A 17109-nucleotide genomic window follows, 5' to 3' on the forward strand; every position below is an offset into this window, starting at 1 on the left:
TGATTTGTTATATAATATATATGTAAGAGTATCAATGAATCACTGAATTGTGACATTAAAGTTATTGTGGGCCATGTATCATGTGAATGTGTTGTGAGTCTCCCTGTGGTTCTCACCTTCCTAACGTGTGTATGTAGCTCAAACGCCTACTGTGAATTCTCGCAACAAGAGAGTCATCACACTTTAGACTTTTTTTTCCATCAGAATTCTAACTTTTCTCATTCATTCATCCATATTATAGAAAGTTTATTATATATTTATATTATTAAGTCATTTGTTTCTCATGTATTCGCCACCTAAAGTCTTGCCTAAGGAAGTGGGAGAGTGACAGTATAAGAGGTTTGACAAGAGTGAATATTGGACACGGGCAGGGGCGGACGGTGTAGAGCAGGGGTGTCAAACTCAAATACAGAGTGGGCCAAAATTTAAAACTGAACAAAGCCGCGGGCCAAGGTTGAACAAATTAACCTTTTAATAGGGACCCAAACAAGTTTTGCATTGAATATTGAACAAGCAAGGCGTATATAACTTTATAGTGACATGCAAAATCGAGTTTCAAATAGTAATAATAATAATAATTAAAAAATATCAATGGCATATCAAATAAAATTTAAATAAAAATTGAATGCACCTTAAATACAGGATAAGCAGTAGATAATGGATGGATAAAAATTGAATGCCTCTTTTCTATTTGCAGCCTTCTGATGTAAATATCAAAATAAACTTTTTCCACAGGCTAATAATAAATTTGAAAATAAAATAACAATAATGAATGTATCAAACATTCAAGCCTTGAAGTAGCAAGAGAAAGTGCATGAATAAAACGTTAATTATTGCTCAGTTTGCTACACTGATTTGCTTTAACACTGAATATGGAACAAGCAACGCTTATATAACTTAAAAGAGCAAAATCAACTTTCAAAAAACTAACGAAAAAACATCAATGGCATATTAAATAAAATTTAAATAAAAACTTTAATGCCTCTTTTCTATTTGCAGCCTTCTGAGGTAAATATCAACATGAACTTTTTCCACAAGCTAATAAATTTGAAAATAAAATAACAATGAATACAAAACAACAGCAGAGCATTATGGGATTTGTAGTATTAGCGGTGAATGCGGTGTTACAGCAGCAGTGCCGCTGTATAATACCGGCGGGCCAGCTCTAATGTTAATTTGATATTGCCTCAAGGGCCAAATGAAATTACACGGCGGGCCAAATGTGGCCCGCGGGCCAGAGTTTGACACCCATGGTGTATAGGGACGATTTGGGCGACGCCCTACCAACTAGGAGGAGAAAATAAATGTTTTTTTCCTAAGCAATTCCAAAGATCCTTAGTACTAATATTCCTTTCAGTCGTCTCTGCCAGCAAAAGTAATTATTATCCGTTTTTTTAGACATATTATCTGTCATTGTCCAATCAGAATCTTAAGATTCAAGTCATGTTTTAAGGTCCTGCCTCTTTTGGGGTGATTTGATTGACGTGGAGAATCGCCCAAAATTCTCCCTTTGAGTCTCATGTTAAAAGTTTTGTTTTTTTTCGAAAAACATACCCTCCAATGCATTTTTAATGAGGATTTATGTGCATGCACAAACGTGCTTGCATAATACGTAAAGCGAGCAAAGAGAGGAGGAGATTATCTTTGTGTCTCTCTGGTGGCGGCGCTCAAAGCGAAGCTCACTGTTTTAAAAAAAATACATGGAGGATTGTGCTCATTTAATCGGTCCCAGCACTCACTGATAAGAACACGTAATTTGACCAGCTTTCATACATGTTAGCTGTTTATGGCTCGTAGCAGCAGACAGCAGTCATTTGAGGCGACGTTCGTTAGCTTGTTTGCTAACATTGTTGATGTTTGTGTCGCTCAGGGTTTAACTGCAGGTTTAAACTTCACGCAAATCAGACAATCGGACTGTTTCACCACGGAGACGCCTCGAGCATTTATACTTCTGCGTCGTGGTGACGGACACTCGCTGCAATTTCCCGCCCGATCAGTAGGGGTCGCTGCGCAAGGTTGTTGTGCTTCTGGCTACAGTGAGCAATGGCGTCCGAGAAAGAAAGAGAGCGAAAGACTGTTGTTGTTGAAACAGTGGCCGTTTCTCACTTTTCTGTGTGACGGAACGCAGTTTTAAGATAATTTGAGGCGAGAAATTGGCCATTTAGGGTCTAAACATGTGCTGTGTGTGTTAAGATGTGACGTATTTATAGTTCGGCAGCGGCGTTATCGGCGGGGATCAGCTCCGCCTCTGTCAGGACGCCCGGAGCGCACTGAGAGCCGGCACAGAGCAGCTTCGCTCAGCATGTCCTGAGGACCAATCGCAGCTCTTGCCGTCTCCGTAGTCCCTTGACGGAGTGACGGACACTTAAAAAATATTTCGTGCACCCGGAGACGACGCAGAGGCTCTTCGACAGTCTCTGCGTCGACGCAGAGTCTCTACGTAGCCTACGCAGAGCACTTTACGCAGAAGTATAAATTGGGCTTAAGAGAGTATTGGAAGATGCACCTTAGACCTTCGACCAGGGTAAGGAAAAACTACCACGGAAAAAACCCTTATAACAGGGAAAAAGGGTAGAAACCTTAGGGAGAACCACAGGTGAGGGATCCACTGCCTGGACGGACAGACGTGCAGTAGATGTTACCCAAGTAAAAATGTTTTTAAATGCCAGGATCCATCTGTCCACTAGATGGACACAAGAAGTACTCTAATATCAACAAATTGAAACTGTCTTTCTTTATGCACCTATTGAATGGGTTACCTTAATTATTATCAGAAAAAATAGCGCCCCCACCCCCCGAGATTTTCTTCAGGAGCCGCCACTGGTCAGAGGTCAGTTTATGTTCATGAATCAAATGATACAACCAATGTTGCATACAATGAGCACTTGGTTATGTAGGTTGGGTTGAAAACACAAGCTATGTAAACAAAAGCACTATTGTGCTGTAGGTTAGTTTTCATTTCTCATACCTTAATAATAACCCTTGAAAAGTAAAACGAGACCATCATATTTGTATAAATTGCTATACCATAGGCTCCTTACCTGGTCTGAAGACATTTAGATTTTTAGAAGTACTGCTTCAGAGTTCACTGCAATTGTTGACTTGTCAATAAATGCTCATTTCACTCAGACAGTACCGTTTACCAACTGTAGGGGGACCCAGAGAGCTATCCTCCATTGATCAGAAACCATTGTTTGCACAAACAAAGAGCTGAATGAATAGGCGGACACATATCAGTCAGGTTACTTGTTTTAAATCATACTGTCATCATACTGTAAAAATACACAAGATCATACATCATACATTATACAGCAGCTGCAGTTCTTTCTGTCAGCTATATACATGTCCAGGTGCCAATCGACACCCAAGTCACACTATCAAGTGCGTCATGTTTACGGTTACATCGTTCTTGTCAACAAAGATGTTATATTTAGGGATGCACCGATAATTCGGCGGTGGAAACACAGCGAGTTCACTGTGGAACAGCAACTATAAAAGCTGGAATTCATTGAATTAATGCTCAAAATTTGGCAAAGGTTGATATTTAACCTTTGACACTTTGGCTTTGTACATGACCACTCCACAGACCATGCCAACAGCTGCAAGAAGACATCCAACGATGAACACCATGTTCAAATTCAAGGTCCAGGTCCCTGGAGAAAAGAGAAATAACAGCTTAAATCAAACCTTGTCCAAAGTCTAGTTTTGACCAGACGAGTGAGCAGGTGTTTTCTGTCTTTCATACCTGTGGCTTCGCGGCTCTCTGCTGACCTCCGGAGGCGCAGAGGCCCCTGGGAAACAAAGTGGTTCGCACTCTGGATGGCTGCATCTCTCTTTTGGCGTCTGGCAGTTCTCACGCACCCCCGATAGCACCTTGTGTTGGAGTTTCCTGCTTCACACATCATGAGTGAACAGCTGATGTACACCTAAACACAGCAAGACACGCTGTCTTTACCTCAGAACATGTACAGCAACATCGAGGTTGAGTGTGATTGTTTGCTTTTAAATTCTTTTGGTATTTTATTTGTATATATTCAGCATACGCCAACATATATTCAATAATCTGCTTACCTGATCATGCAGTCCGATAAATTTGAAGGCCTCCACGCTGAACTTGAATACTTTGGGATCAGTTGAGGGATGGACTATTACAGTTGAGTCCACTTTGCACCTAATCCAGCCAGAAAAAAAACAAAGTATTTAGTTATTTCTGCACACGATGTCTCTGCAGGGGCCAATTTTACATACTACATATTACATATTATTTTTCATACCCGTTTTCAATGAGGGAGTATGTTTGTCTGTAGTTTGGGTTGTCATATGGTGAAGCTTTGCAGGACTCCACAAACATCACTGTGTTGTTGACAGTGGAGGTGGCCTCGATCTGCATGTAAATCCTGCTGCCTAAGTCATACTCTAGTGGGTATGAAATCGGATCAATCATGATATTGAATTGATTGTTAGGGTAGAACTCAAACTGATAGGTGAATGTGCCAAAGCCCTTGTCCCACACTGTGACATTCCTCCTGTGCGCTAAGAAGCCCTGAGTCACATTTCCTCGTTTTGGGTATTGGCAGTAGAACTGCACTTCCAGCAGATTCTTCCTGGTGATCAGGTCTCTGATGTCATCAAATGGGGTGATTTCATTCTTGAAATAAAGGTTATCATTGTCTTCCTGTAATGTAAAATATTATGTGTTTAGCAGCAGCAGTAACTGACAGCGTGGGATGAAACAAAAGCGAGGGTCTCTTTACCTCAATCTGAGTACCACAAGCATTGAGGGGGAAGATACCGATGACGTGAGTGCTGTTGGAGTGTGTCTGGAGGCTGCAGACCGTGTTTGAGGGATCACTGAGCCGCAGATGATCCTGGTGGAGTCGAGGGAACGAGGCTTTCTCGACCATCACTGTCATTGTGGTCTCAGTGCAGAATACATGAGATTTAACTGCAATGACACACATTTGAATATTTTACTTCAAAATTGAATTCATGCTTAAGTTATAACTACCGCTATAGGCGTGTTTGTAGCATCAGGCATTCGGTGGTGGAAAATCCTTTAAGCATTTAATTATCGTACTGGAACCACGCCACGAAATGCAAAACAGGTTGAGAATCGAATCTGGACAATCGTGATAAATCTTTTTTGAATGAATATATGTTCATTCTAGGGCTGTCAAAATTAACGTGTTAACGCAGGATGATTAATTTGTGGAATTAACGCTACGGGTAGACGTGCAGTTTATGAACAGGCAAGACAGGCAACTGCTTGGGGCCCCGAGCCGATAGGGGGACACCCGACACTCAGAGCCTAAATGCATCAGTGACCAGCTGCATCCCCGTCCCCCTTAAACAACAATGGTGGATTTGCAATGACATCTCAGTAGGAAACCTCCCTAACGGGGCCCCACGTCACTCGCATTAACCTGTGTGAAATTGTCGTTCTGCAAGTTGTAAACGAAGTTGAAGGAAAATGAAGAGGAGTTTTCAATCAGGTAGTTAGAAGAAGAAGAAAAAAAGGATGAAGAAAAAAAAAAGGCACACAGTGTTAAGTGGCGCTGCTGGCGCTAATGCTAACTAGTAGAAGCAGTGCTTCAAAGGTGCTGATGACGAATTTCCTGCTGTGGGTTTAGTTCCCACAAGAAAACTATTTAACTTCTATACTTTATATTTTGTTTATAATGTGAGTTATTTACAGTGCAATGTATAATTTTTTTTAAAGTTTAAAAAAAAAAGAAAAATTTATTTAGTATTTATTTTTTCTATTTATTTATATTGTCTTATAATGTGGGTTCTTTACAATGTTTTGTTTATTTTTTACTAAGATTGTATAGGTTTTTACAAGTTATTTACAGTATTTTATTGTTCTTTACATTTATATTTTCACATACTTTATTTATCTCGCCGTTCCTACAACAATATAATGAGAACATTTACATTTTTCTGGCATATTTACGAATGGTAATTAATCGTGATTAATCGTGACTAATCCACAGCTACCCTGTGATTAATCTGATTAAAAATGCTAATCTTTTGACAGCCCTAGTTCATTCATTCATCTTCTACAGTTTATCTTGTTGCATCGCGCCGCTGCACTCAATCCCAGCTGACATACTCCAGTGCTGTGGAAATGTCATGGTTGGAAATGCAGGGAAAAGTTGGAGGTCAAGACTTGCACGTGGGCAGCTCCTGTTGGATCAGCTACTTGACCCTGCAGCCTTCCTTCCTCCATTATAGTTTACAATCACATATCTATCTGTCCATCCATCCTGCTGACTCACCTTGAGCAACACCGACGCCCACCAGAACACACCTCATCTCAGACTGGAAGATCTGAGACCTGAAAATCATTTGAAAAGAATGAATATGAATTATACTGGGGCTCTTTTCCTCACCCTCCTCACTCTGACTGTGTTGCTCAGAAATGCAGTGCTTTGCAAAACCCAGAGGTTGATACCATGTTATTTTATTAAACTGAAAAGCTGTTGTGGGAATATTCAGAGTTTTTGAGAAAAAAAGATTCTGATTCTGTTAAGAAATTAAAACCAAGACTCACCCGTACAATGACTCAACTACAAAGCAGATTGGGAAATGTTCTTCAAAGTCGTTTTGGAGAGGCGTCCATTTAATGGCAAACTCATTTTGTGTGGTGGTGTGTTTGCTGATGTTCATCGGCCCACTCACAAAGATATTATGTATCCTGCGTGGAAGCAAAAATGGAAGGTTGACAAAGTTGTCTAACTATGCTGAAATGATTCATCATCACTGATCATGTTGTTTCTCACTAACCTTCCCCGGCTGACATGTGCTTTGACTTTGATCTCCACTTCCTTGTTGACCTCTGCTTGGATACGTGCCTCATTTTCAGGTGTCGGATTCACAAACATTGGCAAGTAGACTCCCGCCTGACACGAAGGAGCAGTAGAATCCACTGCAAAAAAAAAAAAAATCAATTCCAAGTGAGGGGGTGAGGTGAGGTGTGGAAGCGTTTTCATGCTTATTTAAATGGTACAGTTGATCACTGATGTCCAGCTGCAGCCTGTGGTTGATGCACCCACACTGACTGGTTCACAATGCCCATACACTCTGCTTGTTATGCAAACAGGACCTCAATCGGCAAGTAGCACTACACCAGATACAGCTGACCCTGATTTTAAAAGCAATGACGAGCACAGCTCTGATTGGCTTGAATAATATTTTATGCCCACAACACAAATACAATCAATCAATACGACTCAATTTTCTCTTACCCCACTTTTCAGCTCCTATCTTATCTCATCTTATCTTAAGTGTCGTTAAATGTGGATTAGCTCATTAAGAAAATTGTTGTGTATTAAGTCTTACCAAGTACAGAAAATTGCAGAGGAAGTCTACTTAGAGACACAGGGTTGACCAGGGGTGGAAGTGAGGCTGTGGCTGGATTTCTGGGTGTGGTTGTGGTAGTACGTCTGGTTGTGGTCGTGGTTGTGGTTGTTGGAGGTGTGGTTGTGGTGGTTGGAGGCGTGGTTGTGGTTGTTGGAGGTGTGGTTGTGGTGGTTGGAGGTGTGGTTGTGGTTGGAGGTGTGGTTGTGGTGGTTGGAGGTGTGGTTGTGGTGGTTGGAGGTGTGGTCGTGGTGGTTGGAGGCGTGGTCGTGGTGGTTGGAGGTGTGGTCGTGGTGGTTGGAGGTGTGGTTGTGGTTGGAGGTGTGGTCGTGGTAGTTGGAGGTGTGGTCGTGGTAGTTGGAGGTGTGGTTGTGGTGGTTGGAGGTGTGGTTGTGGTGGTTGGAGGTGTGGTTGTGGTGGTTGGAGGTGTGGTTGTGGTAGTTGGAGGTGTGGTTGTGGTGGTTGGAGGTGTGGTTGTGGTAGTTGGAGGTGTGGTTGTGGTGGTTGGAGGTGTGGTCGTGGTGGTTGGAGGTGTGGTCGTGGTGGTTGGAGGTGTGGTCGTGGTGGTTGGAGGTGTGGTCGTGGTGGTTGGAGGGGTGGTCGTGGTGGTTGGAGGTGTGGTTGTGGTGGTTGGAGGTGTGGTTGTGGTGGTTGGAGGTGTGGTTGTGGTGGTTGGAGGTGTGGTCGTGGTGGTTGGAGGTGTGGTCGTGGTGGTTGGAGGGGTGGTCGTGGTGGTTGGAGGTGTGGTTGTGGTGGTTGGAGGTGTGGTTGTGGTGGTTGGAGGTGTGGTTGTGGTGGTTGGAGGTGTGGTTGTGGTGGTTGGAGGTGTGGTTGTGGTGGTTGGAGGTGTGGTTGTGGTAGTTGGAGGTGTGGTTGTGGTAGTTGGAGGTGTGGTTGTGGTGGTTGGAGGTGTGGTTGTGGTAGTTGGAGGTGTGGTCGTGGTGGTTGGAGGTGTGGTCGTGGTGGTTGGAGGTGTGGTTGTGGTGGTTGGAGGTGTGGTCGTGGTGGTTGGAGGGGTGGTCGTGGTGGTTGGAGGTGTGGTCGTGGTAGTTGGAGGTGTGGTCGTGGTGGTTGGAGGGGTGGTTGTGGTGGTTGGAGGTGTGGTTGTGGTAGTTGGAGGTGTGGTTGTGGTGGTTGGAGGTGTGGTTGTGGTGGTTGGAGGTGTGGTTGTGGTTTGACGGTAAGGGTAAGGGTAATGGTAAGGGTAAGGGTAAGGGTGAGGGTTCCAACCAACAGATGTGGTGGTTGGAGGTGTGGTTGTGGTCATGAGCCATGGGTAATAGGCCCTCTTTGCCCTCCTCGAACTCAGTGGAGGTATGGAGATTGTAGCTCCATCAGTGTAGGTCAGAGTGATTTGGCGTTGAGGGAAATCTTCCACCACTAACCCAAATGCAAAAACGGAGCTACTCGTGCCGGTACTGTTGGAGTATTGCAACGTGCAGGATGTCTAAGAATGAGAAAACTTATTAGATGAGAGAAGCAAAAAATTAAACAGTTACCATGGAATGAATAACTGACCTGGTCTAAGCTGAACCCCAGAGCTTGGTTATATACGGTATGTCGGCATCGAACGCTGTCACCATCGGGATCAAAGGTCATGAATTTGTATGTTCGTGGACAGTTGTGCGGGACTCTTGAACAGACACATTAGCATGGGTTAATTAGAGGCTTTCTAAATATCATTCTACAATGATGATCGAATATCTCTCTCTCACACACACTTTCATACATATACAATACCAGTCAAATGTTTTGGACACACTTCCTCATTCAAGTAAATGGATGTGTCCAAACTTTTGACTGGTAGTGTACACACACACACACACACACACACATTAAGTTGGTCTTATTAAAAGGTTTAAAAGGTTACCGGAGATGAGGTACAGTGGCAATGTCTGGTGATCTGTTTGGTTGCCTGGTGTCAGATCTTGTCCCCAAATTCACGTACGTCATTAGATGCCAGCTATAAACTCTATTGCGTGTGCTCACCCAACAACAGGCATTTGCACTGGTATGTGGAGTAGAAAAAACACAGTTATTTGCACCGCAACACATTAACATGTCTGATATGTAACAGTTTCAAAGGCTGATAAATAAATAACTCTCTATTACACTGGTTGTGTCCCCTGAACTTACACTTTAATTAACATCACCAGCAATAATAACCATATAAACTCATGAGAGAGTTGATTGTCAGAAACTAAAACCTATGCAATGTGTCTTCTTCATATTTCCCACCTCGAATGCGTTCTTCCTTTTGAAGGAAAAAGAAATGGTGGCATTTTTTAAGTATTAAAAGAGAGTCCTCACCTTCTTACAAAGGGTCTGTCACTCCTGACATTCATTGTACTCTGTCTTTCAGTTTCACACCACCGGCTGTCGCGGTCAATTGTACCTGTCGCTGTGTGGGCGGGGCAGGCCTGACCGCCACAGCGCCAGTAGGTAGAATAGCCACACAATCTGAACGTTGATTTGCTGCGAATGTCCACCTGAGAAGAAAAGATGGCATCAGCATCTTGTGGGAAATGATCATTCTTGAACAGTGGTATTATAACCAGTCACACTTAGTCAAATAATATTATAAACGTCAGAACAAACAAGCTTATGGGTTAAATAAAAAAGCATCATTTAACCCTTTAGGGTACGCACCAAGAAAAAAGCAAAGGAAAAATTATTTCTTTGCATTTTTTTTTTATTTACTTATTGAAACGATGACGATAATCAATATTTATTTATTTTATTTTTTTATTAGACCCTACAGTTTTACAGATACAGGCCTCTACCAAACGGTTGAGACGTCTGTTCATAATAAACCTGGTTTGTTTAATTCATAAAATAAAGTACAACATTCAGAAGTGAGTTCAGCTTGATGCATTTTTCAATGAGATATAGTGACTGAAAGTGTGGTCAACCAAATGGTTGAGTAGTACCTTAAAGGATTAAGATATGTTAAGATAGGTCAGTGAATGCATAAAGATAAAATGGAGGGAATAAATATGTGGTGTCTCCTTCTGTAAGCAGACCTCAGAGAAAACTTTCACTTTCTGATGCTTTTTTTTTTTTTTTTTTTTTTTTTAATAAAAATGTTTATCAGTCATCTTGTGTCAATCTGCTTTTGTCTCTGTTGTCGCACGACTGTTTCATTATCATCAGAATCAAAAACATTGTGCAGTTTCCTCCCTCTCTCTCTCTCTGTCGCTGATGAAACTAACCAAAGTTATATCTGTAAAACACAACTTAGCACTTATACCCTTAGATATCAGGGAAGCCAGTTTGTGAAATACTTTTAAAACTTAAAACTTATCTTTTTACCCTTTTCATTCCACCCTGTGTTGTGGTATATTGTTGTACTTGCATTTAAGGAACTTCTGGTCTACTGCTTAATGTCAGGATTTCAAACACAAAGTAACTCATATACTTGATGGTAAATGGTCTGTATTCACATAGCTTTTCTAGTCATTCACACCCTGTGTCTATGTGCAGTGCATTTTCTATCATTCATCTTTCATACGCAGCCATCAGGAGCAACGTGGGGTTAAGTGTCTTGCCCATGGACACATTGGCGAGATAAGCATCTCATATAAACCTAAAAAAAATACAAAATACACTACCGTTCAAAAGTTTGAGGTCACTTACATACAATTTTTTGGCGTTTTCCATTAAAACGCACACTTTTATTCATAAAAAGAGTTGCAAAATGAAAAATATAAAAAGACTATAAGAAAATATAGTCAAGAAATTGACAAGATTAGAAATAATAATAATAATTTTGTCTATCAAACTTCAACTTATGATCTAATAATAACACTAATATTTCATGGCATCATCAAATCTCTCACCCTGAATGATCCATCAGGATTTCTTCCTCTGTAGGTGTAGGTCTCCAATCCTCCTTGGTAATGTGAGGCTGCAGCCAGTGAGACCAGGAGCAGCTGAAGCAGAAGCACCGTTGTGGAAGCCATGGTTTCCAGAAGTCTCCGCTGTCCCTGGGTTCTCCTCTGAGCCACCTTTTATATTCTGGATCTGCTGAACATATTAGGGCTTATCGTGCCAACAGTCAATGGTATGTTCACTATGTCTCAGCTGCAAAACCAGTTCATAGAAACGAAACATGACACTGGACACAGGCACATGTCTTTGATCGGTAACCAGCTCCATTATATAATCTATTGTTTCATAATAAAATCTGACTGGAAAATCAAAACCTTCAACCAGTTCCACCTACATTCATTTATATATTAATCTTTATTATTCTACTGCTTTTTTTGGTTCCTGCTTTCAGTTTACATCACTGCACATTTTGATCCAATATTTTCTATCCACCTATTGAATCATTCCAGTGCTATTAACAATAAAATAACTCTCTTAAGATACTCTCATAAGAATAACAATTATTTTTATTGCCTCAGGAATGTCATGTCACATTTCATTGTTCATGATAACTGGATGTGGCCTGGAGGGACTTTACCAGTGGGAGCAATCTTACTCTTGCATTCAAATTGTGGTTTCAGTCATTATATACAAAAGCAACCAAGTTTGTTCAGGCAGAATTCATTCAATATTGTTATCTGCACAATGCTCCACCAGTGCCTTTGTTTTTGTCTTTTAATGTTTTAATTTCAGGGATTTGCAGTTTCACATAACAAAGCTGGGCTTAACAGGCACGTCTGAGGTTCACTGACCAACATCTACAAGGACACAAGAGCGTAGAACACAGTCACCTGAATGTAATACACAGACTTTATACAAGTACCATTAAAAAACTATCCTTTTTAAACAACATTGCAGCTACAGAACAGTGGAAGACGCAAACAAAGCGACACCAAGCCTTTAGATCTAGATTTAAATGGACTTTAGAGTTAGAGCAGTGCAACCACGAGCAGGTGTGTTCCATTGTCGACTGGCAGTAAACGGAAATACTTCCAAAAGCCGTCATTTACTGGAAACAACAATCGTCACAACTTGTTTGACCTGATCGACAAGCGATGTCCCAACATTACTTTTACAGCTTGGACAATACAAGCTCTAACCTCGTGTGTGTTTCACTGACATTTTAATATCAAGAAACTCATTCTGTCGTAAATACATTGACCTTGTCAGAAGCAGTGGTCCACATGGGGACCAAACACTGGTCCACATGAGGCAATAAAAATCTAATTTCTTTGCCGAGTCTTTAGATAGGCTGCCGCTGCCCTAATGAATGGAAGTCAGAACATGAGTACACGTGTCTTGTTCTCACACATCTCACACTCACATCTTTTTTTAATTAGGGTTCGAGCACAACTGTGCAAGAACCCTATTGAAATTGAATTAATTTTTGAACTTGAGGAAATGATCCATTTGCCCCGACGCACTTTGATAGTAAAGTGTCTTAATTTAAAAAAAAAAGAAGAAAAAAAAGTAGCCTCAGAGAAAGTGATTCTTTCCATTACAAACATTTTGTGGCTGATGTCATACTATATCCTTGTTATAGCCTTTTTAGCAGCTACACTCATTCCATATTATGTAGAGTACAAGAGCCCGAAAAGAAGTTTATCCCAAATATTGTCACCAATTCCACATGGGTCTTACGCCAGAAAGCATTTACATTTGGACAGGCCCAGAACAAGTGATAATGGTTTACCTCCTGCAGGAGTAATAAAGTATCTGATGAGACTCTTCCATTCAAACACTCTCCAGGAGGTCGAACTTGCTATTTTCCATTGAGTTTCAAAATATTTCATCCATGTTTCCTCCAAAATATGACTATTGGTATCACTTTCCCATTTTTGTTTAATGTAGGTGATACTTTTTGGTTTGACCCCCTGAAGTCCCTAATACAGTCTTGGGGTTATTCTAATCCCTGAGTCTGCCTTATAGGCACTAATAAGAATCTTTAACATATCGTTTTCAAACACCTGTTGGCTTTTTGGAATCAAACTATTGATATGATGTGCCTGAGGAAATATATATGAAGCATTAATGTTTAGGCCATTGTTTGCAATGCCTCAAAACTGTTCACCAACCCTTGGTTTAAAAAAAGGAATAATTTTAATGAATTTTTGAAATTGAGGAAATGATCCATTTGCCCTGATGCACTTTGACAGTGAGGTGACTTTATTACAAAAAAAAACTAAATGCATCTTGAAATGACTTGAATTGTTCTATAATAATAGTCAGCATCAACCTGAACAAGGATCAATTGAAAATATTTACAAACCACTTAAGGTATAATTGTAATGCATTTTTTAAAATGAGGAAATGATCCATTTGCCCTGATGCACTTTGACAGTGAAGTGAATTTATTCAAAAAAAAAAAAAAAAAGTATTTTGAAATGACTTGAAATGTTCTATAATAAGTCAGCATCACCCTGAACAAGGATGCATTGAAAATATTTACAAACCGCTGAAGAAATAATTTTAATGTAGTTAATAACTGTTAATCAAAGAGTCTGTAGATTCAGCAGATACACGACTACACTTTTTTCAAAGCAGCTAAACAACACAATGACAAAGTGACACACATTTGACTTAGAGAACGAACACATAGCTTATTTCATATAGCGTCAAATGATTAACACCAACATAGGCCCGTATAAAACTGAAGGCTTGTCTTCAGTCTAATTCAGAGGTGGGAAGGGGTTGGTATTTAGCTTTGGACCTCCTCGATCTGTAGATCACTACTGCGCAAACCAGGAGGGAGCCAACAATGAAGACCACGTTTGCACCCAGATTCAGGCTCAGGCCAGATGCTGGAGAAGAAAAGATTATAATTAAAAAAACACATTGTATTTTAGCTATTGCATTTTAACTATAATCTCAAACTCACTTTGGCTTTGAGAAGTTTTGACCAAGTGCAAAGGTCCTTGGGAAATTGAGTGACTGCTAGTCTGAGGCACAGCTTCTCTTTTGCTGCGATGGCCGTCCGACCCGATGCATCCCTGAGAGCACCTGGTCCCAGGGATATTGGCCTCACACAGGATGACGGAACACGTGATGTACACCTGCAGACACACAAAGGTGCAGTCAAACTCACAGTTGTTTGTGTTGTGTGTGTGTGCAAGAGAGAGTGAGAGGTTGTACAAGTGGTGCGCTTTAAAGTCTGTAGCAGTGATGTCAGGAAACCACATTATCGGAATTTTTTTTTATTACTATATTATAGTAATAAAAAGTTTGAGGACAATTTTTCCACCCTTTTTTTGCTTTCACCTATATCAATAGGATTTCCCCCCAATTACTTTTTGTGACATTTAAGTTTCCCAGTTCCAAAAAGAGATTGCTTCAAACACTCTGCCACTTATGTCATGAACACAAACATATCTGGTCCGTGACAATGACACGTGAGATTGTTGCATGGAAGCTGTGATGTGAACACACGCACATCAACACGTTGCAATGTCAGTATTTCTGCAGGTGTCACACCCAATGGAATGATTTATAGCAGGAATAGACAGAGACTTACAGTAAGTCTAATAAATCTTTTTCTAAATGTTTCCTGTTGTACATTTTCCAGTAGTGCCTCCTATAAACAACCTTAAAAAACAATTTAACGAGGTGGTGACAGGTGCAATGTAAAGTAAAACATGGTTCAAAGAAACCGAGCTGTAAGTCACGGTATAATCGGCATTAAAAAAATTAAAGTTTGTATTGAACACGTTTGAAATGAATTGATGTGCATATTATGTTTTGTGTCATAATCTTTATATGCTGATTATTTTAGTAATTGACTAAATGGAATGTTGTACTAATGTTGTTTTTGAATCTATTTCTGAGTATACAGTTGTTTTCAAAATAAAAGCAGTCCCACATGTCTAACCAGATCAATCACTGTTTTGGTAGAAATGATATCACAACACGGCAAATAATTTACCAGTAGGTGTAGTAGAGTCATAGAAAACCAATAGACCCAACATTCAAGGTATGCATGCTCCTGAGTCTGTGCAGTTGAATATTTAATTGAAAGGACCGTGTTCAAAATAATAAGTGTGGAGTTCAATTAGTGAGGAAATTAATTCTGTGAAAAAACAAGCGTCAATCAGGTGACCCTTATTTAAGGTTGAAGCCAGCACATGTTGTACATGCATTTCTCTCTGAAAAACTGAGACAATGGGTCATTGCAGACATCGTTAATAAGAACAGCATACTTTGACTAAAACGTTGATTGTAGAGGGGAAAAGGTATAAAATAAAGTGCAGAAAATTAAAGGCTGCTCGGCTAAAATGACCTCCAATGCTTTACAGTTTTTCTCCATTGGTTCGGCTCATTTCTTGAAACCGAAATTACGTTCTCAAAACTCTAAGATCGTTTGGCACAACAGTCTTACAGTTCAGCACAACACCATAGTTCACTTGCAAAAGCTCATATCTCTCCCAAAACTGTTCACTCATGCTTCAAAACTAAATTATTTTCCCATATAAATAGTCGGTGTCACCAAAATGCAAGAGATCCTTCTCAATTGGTTTGGCTCATTTCTCGAACCAGACCGGATGATCTCCACACTCTTGGTGCTTTTGACAAAATAACCTGGATGGTTCAGCACAACACCATGGTTCACCTGCAAAAGCTCATATCTCTCCAAAAACAGTTCACTCATGTGTCAAAACTAAATTCCTTTCTCATATAAATGGTCATCGCCCCCAAAATCCATTGTCCCTTTGGCATTGTGTAAGCACTGCAAGTCAAAATGTTTAGATGTTTTGTCGCTGTGGCAGAGGACCATTGAAATATCCCTCATGTCCACCTCTCAGTCTTAGCCCAGTAACTTCAATGGTTACTGTACTAGTTTTTGTTTGTGCAGCTAACAGAATACAATTGTGTCCAAAAGTAGCTGTTGGGCCTACAAGACAGAGAGAACCACTGTGTTAACTTAAAGAGCTAGAACAACCAGACATAAACCACTAAAGTAAAACGATCACCCTTTCTCCACTGGAGAAAGTATCCCACGTACCAAGTCGAATGGTCAAAACACGCTGAGACAGCAACACACAGCTTTCCAAGCTGCACAAAGAACACACACACGCTCAGTGGCTCACAGGCTGACACCACGGGTTGAGAGAGAGAGTGACATCCCAGATTATCCTCAGCTTTATGGCCTTCCACTTGATTGATGAGTTGAGGCACCTGTCGAATAAGCAGACATGGGCAGACCCACAAAGCACACCAAGAAACAGGATGCCTCACTCAGCACCTTGGCACGTAACAGTATGTAAGAGTATCAATGAATCACTGAATTGTGACATTAAAGTTATTGTGGGCCATGTATCATGTGCATGTGTTGTGAGTCTCCCTGTGGTTCTCACCTTCCTAATGTCTGTATGTAGCTCAAACGCCTACTGTGAATTCTCGCAACAAGAGAGCCATCACACTTTAGACTTTTTTTTTTACCACAGAATTCTAACTTTTCTCATTCATTCATCCATTTTATAGAAAGATTTTGTATTTATTTATTTCTCATTTATTCTACAAGGGTGGTGCCACATAAAGTCTTGCTTAAGGAAGTGGGAGAGTGACAGTATAAGAGGTTTGACAAGAGTGAATATTGGACACGGGCAGAGGCACAAGATTCAAGTCATGATTCAAGGTCCTGCCTCTTTTTGGCTAATTTCATTGACGTGGAGAATCGTCCGAAATTCGCCCTTTGACTCCCTTTTTTTTCCGAAAAACATACCCTCCAATGCATTTTTAATGAGGGTTTATGTGCAAACGTGCTTGCATCATACGTAAACTGAGCAAAGAGAGGAGGAGATATCTTTGTGTCTCTCTGGTGGCGGC

The 17109-nt window shown here is 40.7% G+C and overlaps 1 protein-coding gene across 1 annotated transcript; it reads right to left on the reverse strand.

The window, feature by feature from the left end:
* Positions 1-3251: 3251 nt before the first annotated feature.
* On the reverse strand, positions 3252-6884 carry LOC310936619 (ZP domain-containing protein-like; the record flags this gene model as incomplete). Its single annotated transcript, XM_083900699.1, has 8 exons — positions 3252-3653; positions 3746-3926; positions 4072-4171; positions 4275-4675; positions 4755-4945; positions 6279-6337; positions 6554-6697; positions 6787-6884. The coding sequence occupies 8 exons, from the start codon at positions 6882-6884 to the stop codon at positions 3514-3516; spliced, it is 1314 nt and encodes a 437-aa protein (XP_083756825.1). The 3' UTR covers positions 3252-3513.
* Between the last annotated feature and the right edge of the window lie 10225 nt (positions 6885-17109).

The sequence above is a fragment of the Microchirus variegatus genome (genome assembly GCF_963457635.1).
Source record: "Microchirus variegatus genome assembly, chromosome: 14".
Taxonomy (NCBI): domain Eukaryota; kingdom Metazoa; phylum Chordata; class Actinopteri; order Pleuronectiformes; family Soleidae; genus Microchirus; species Microchirus variegatus.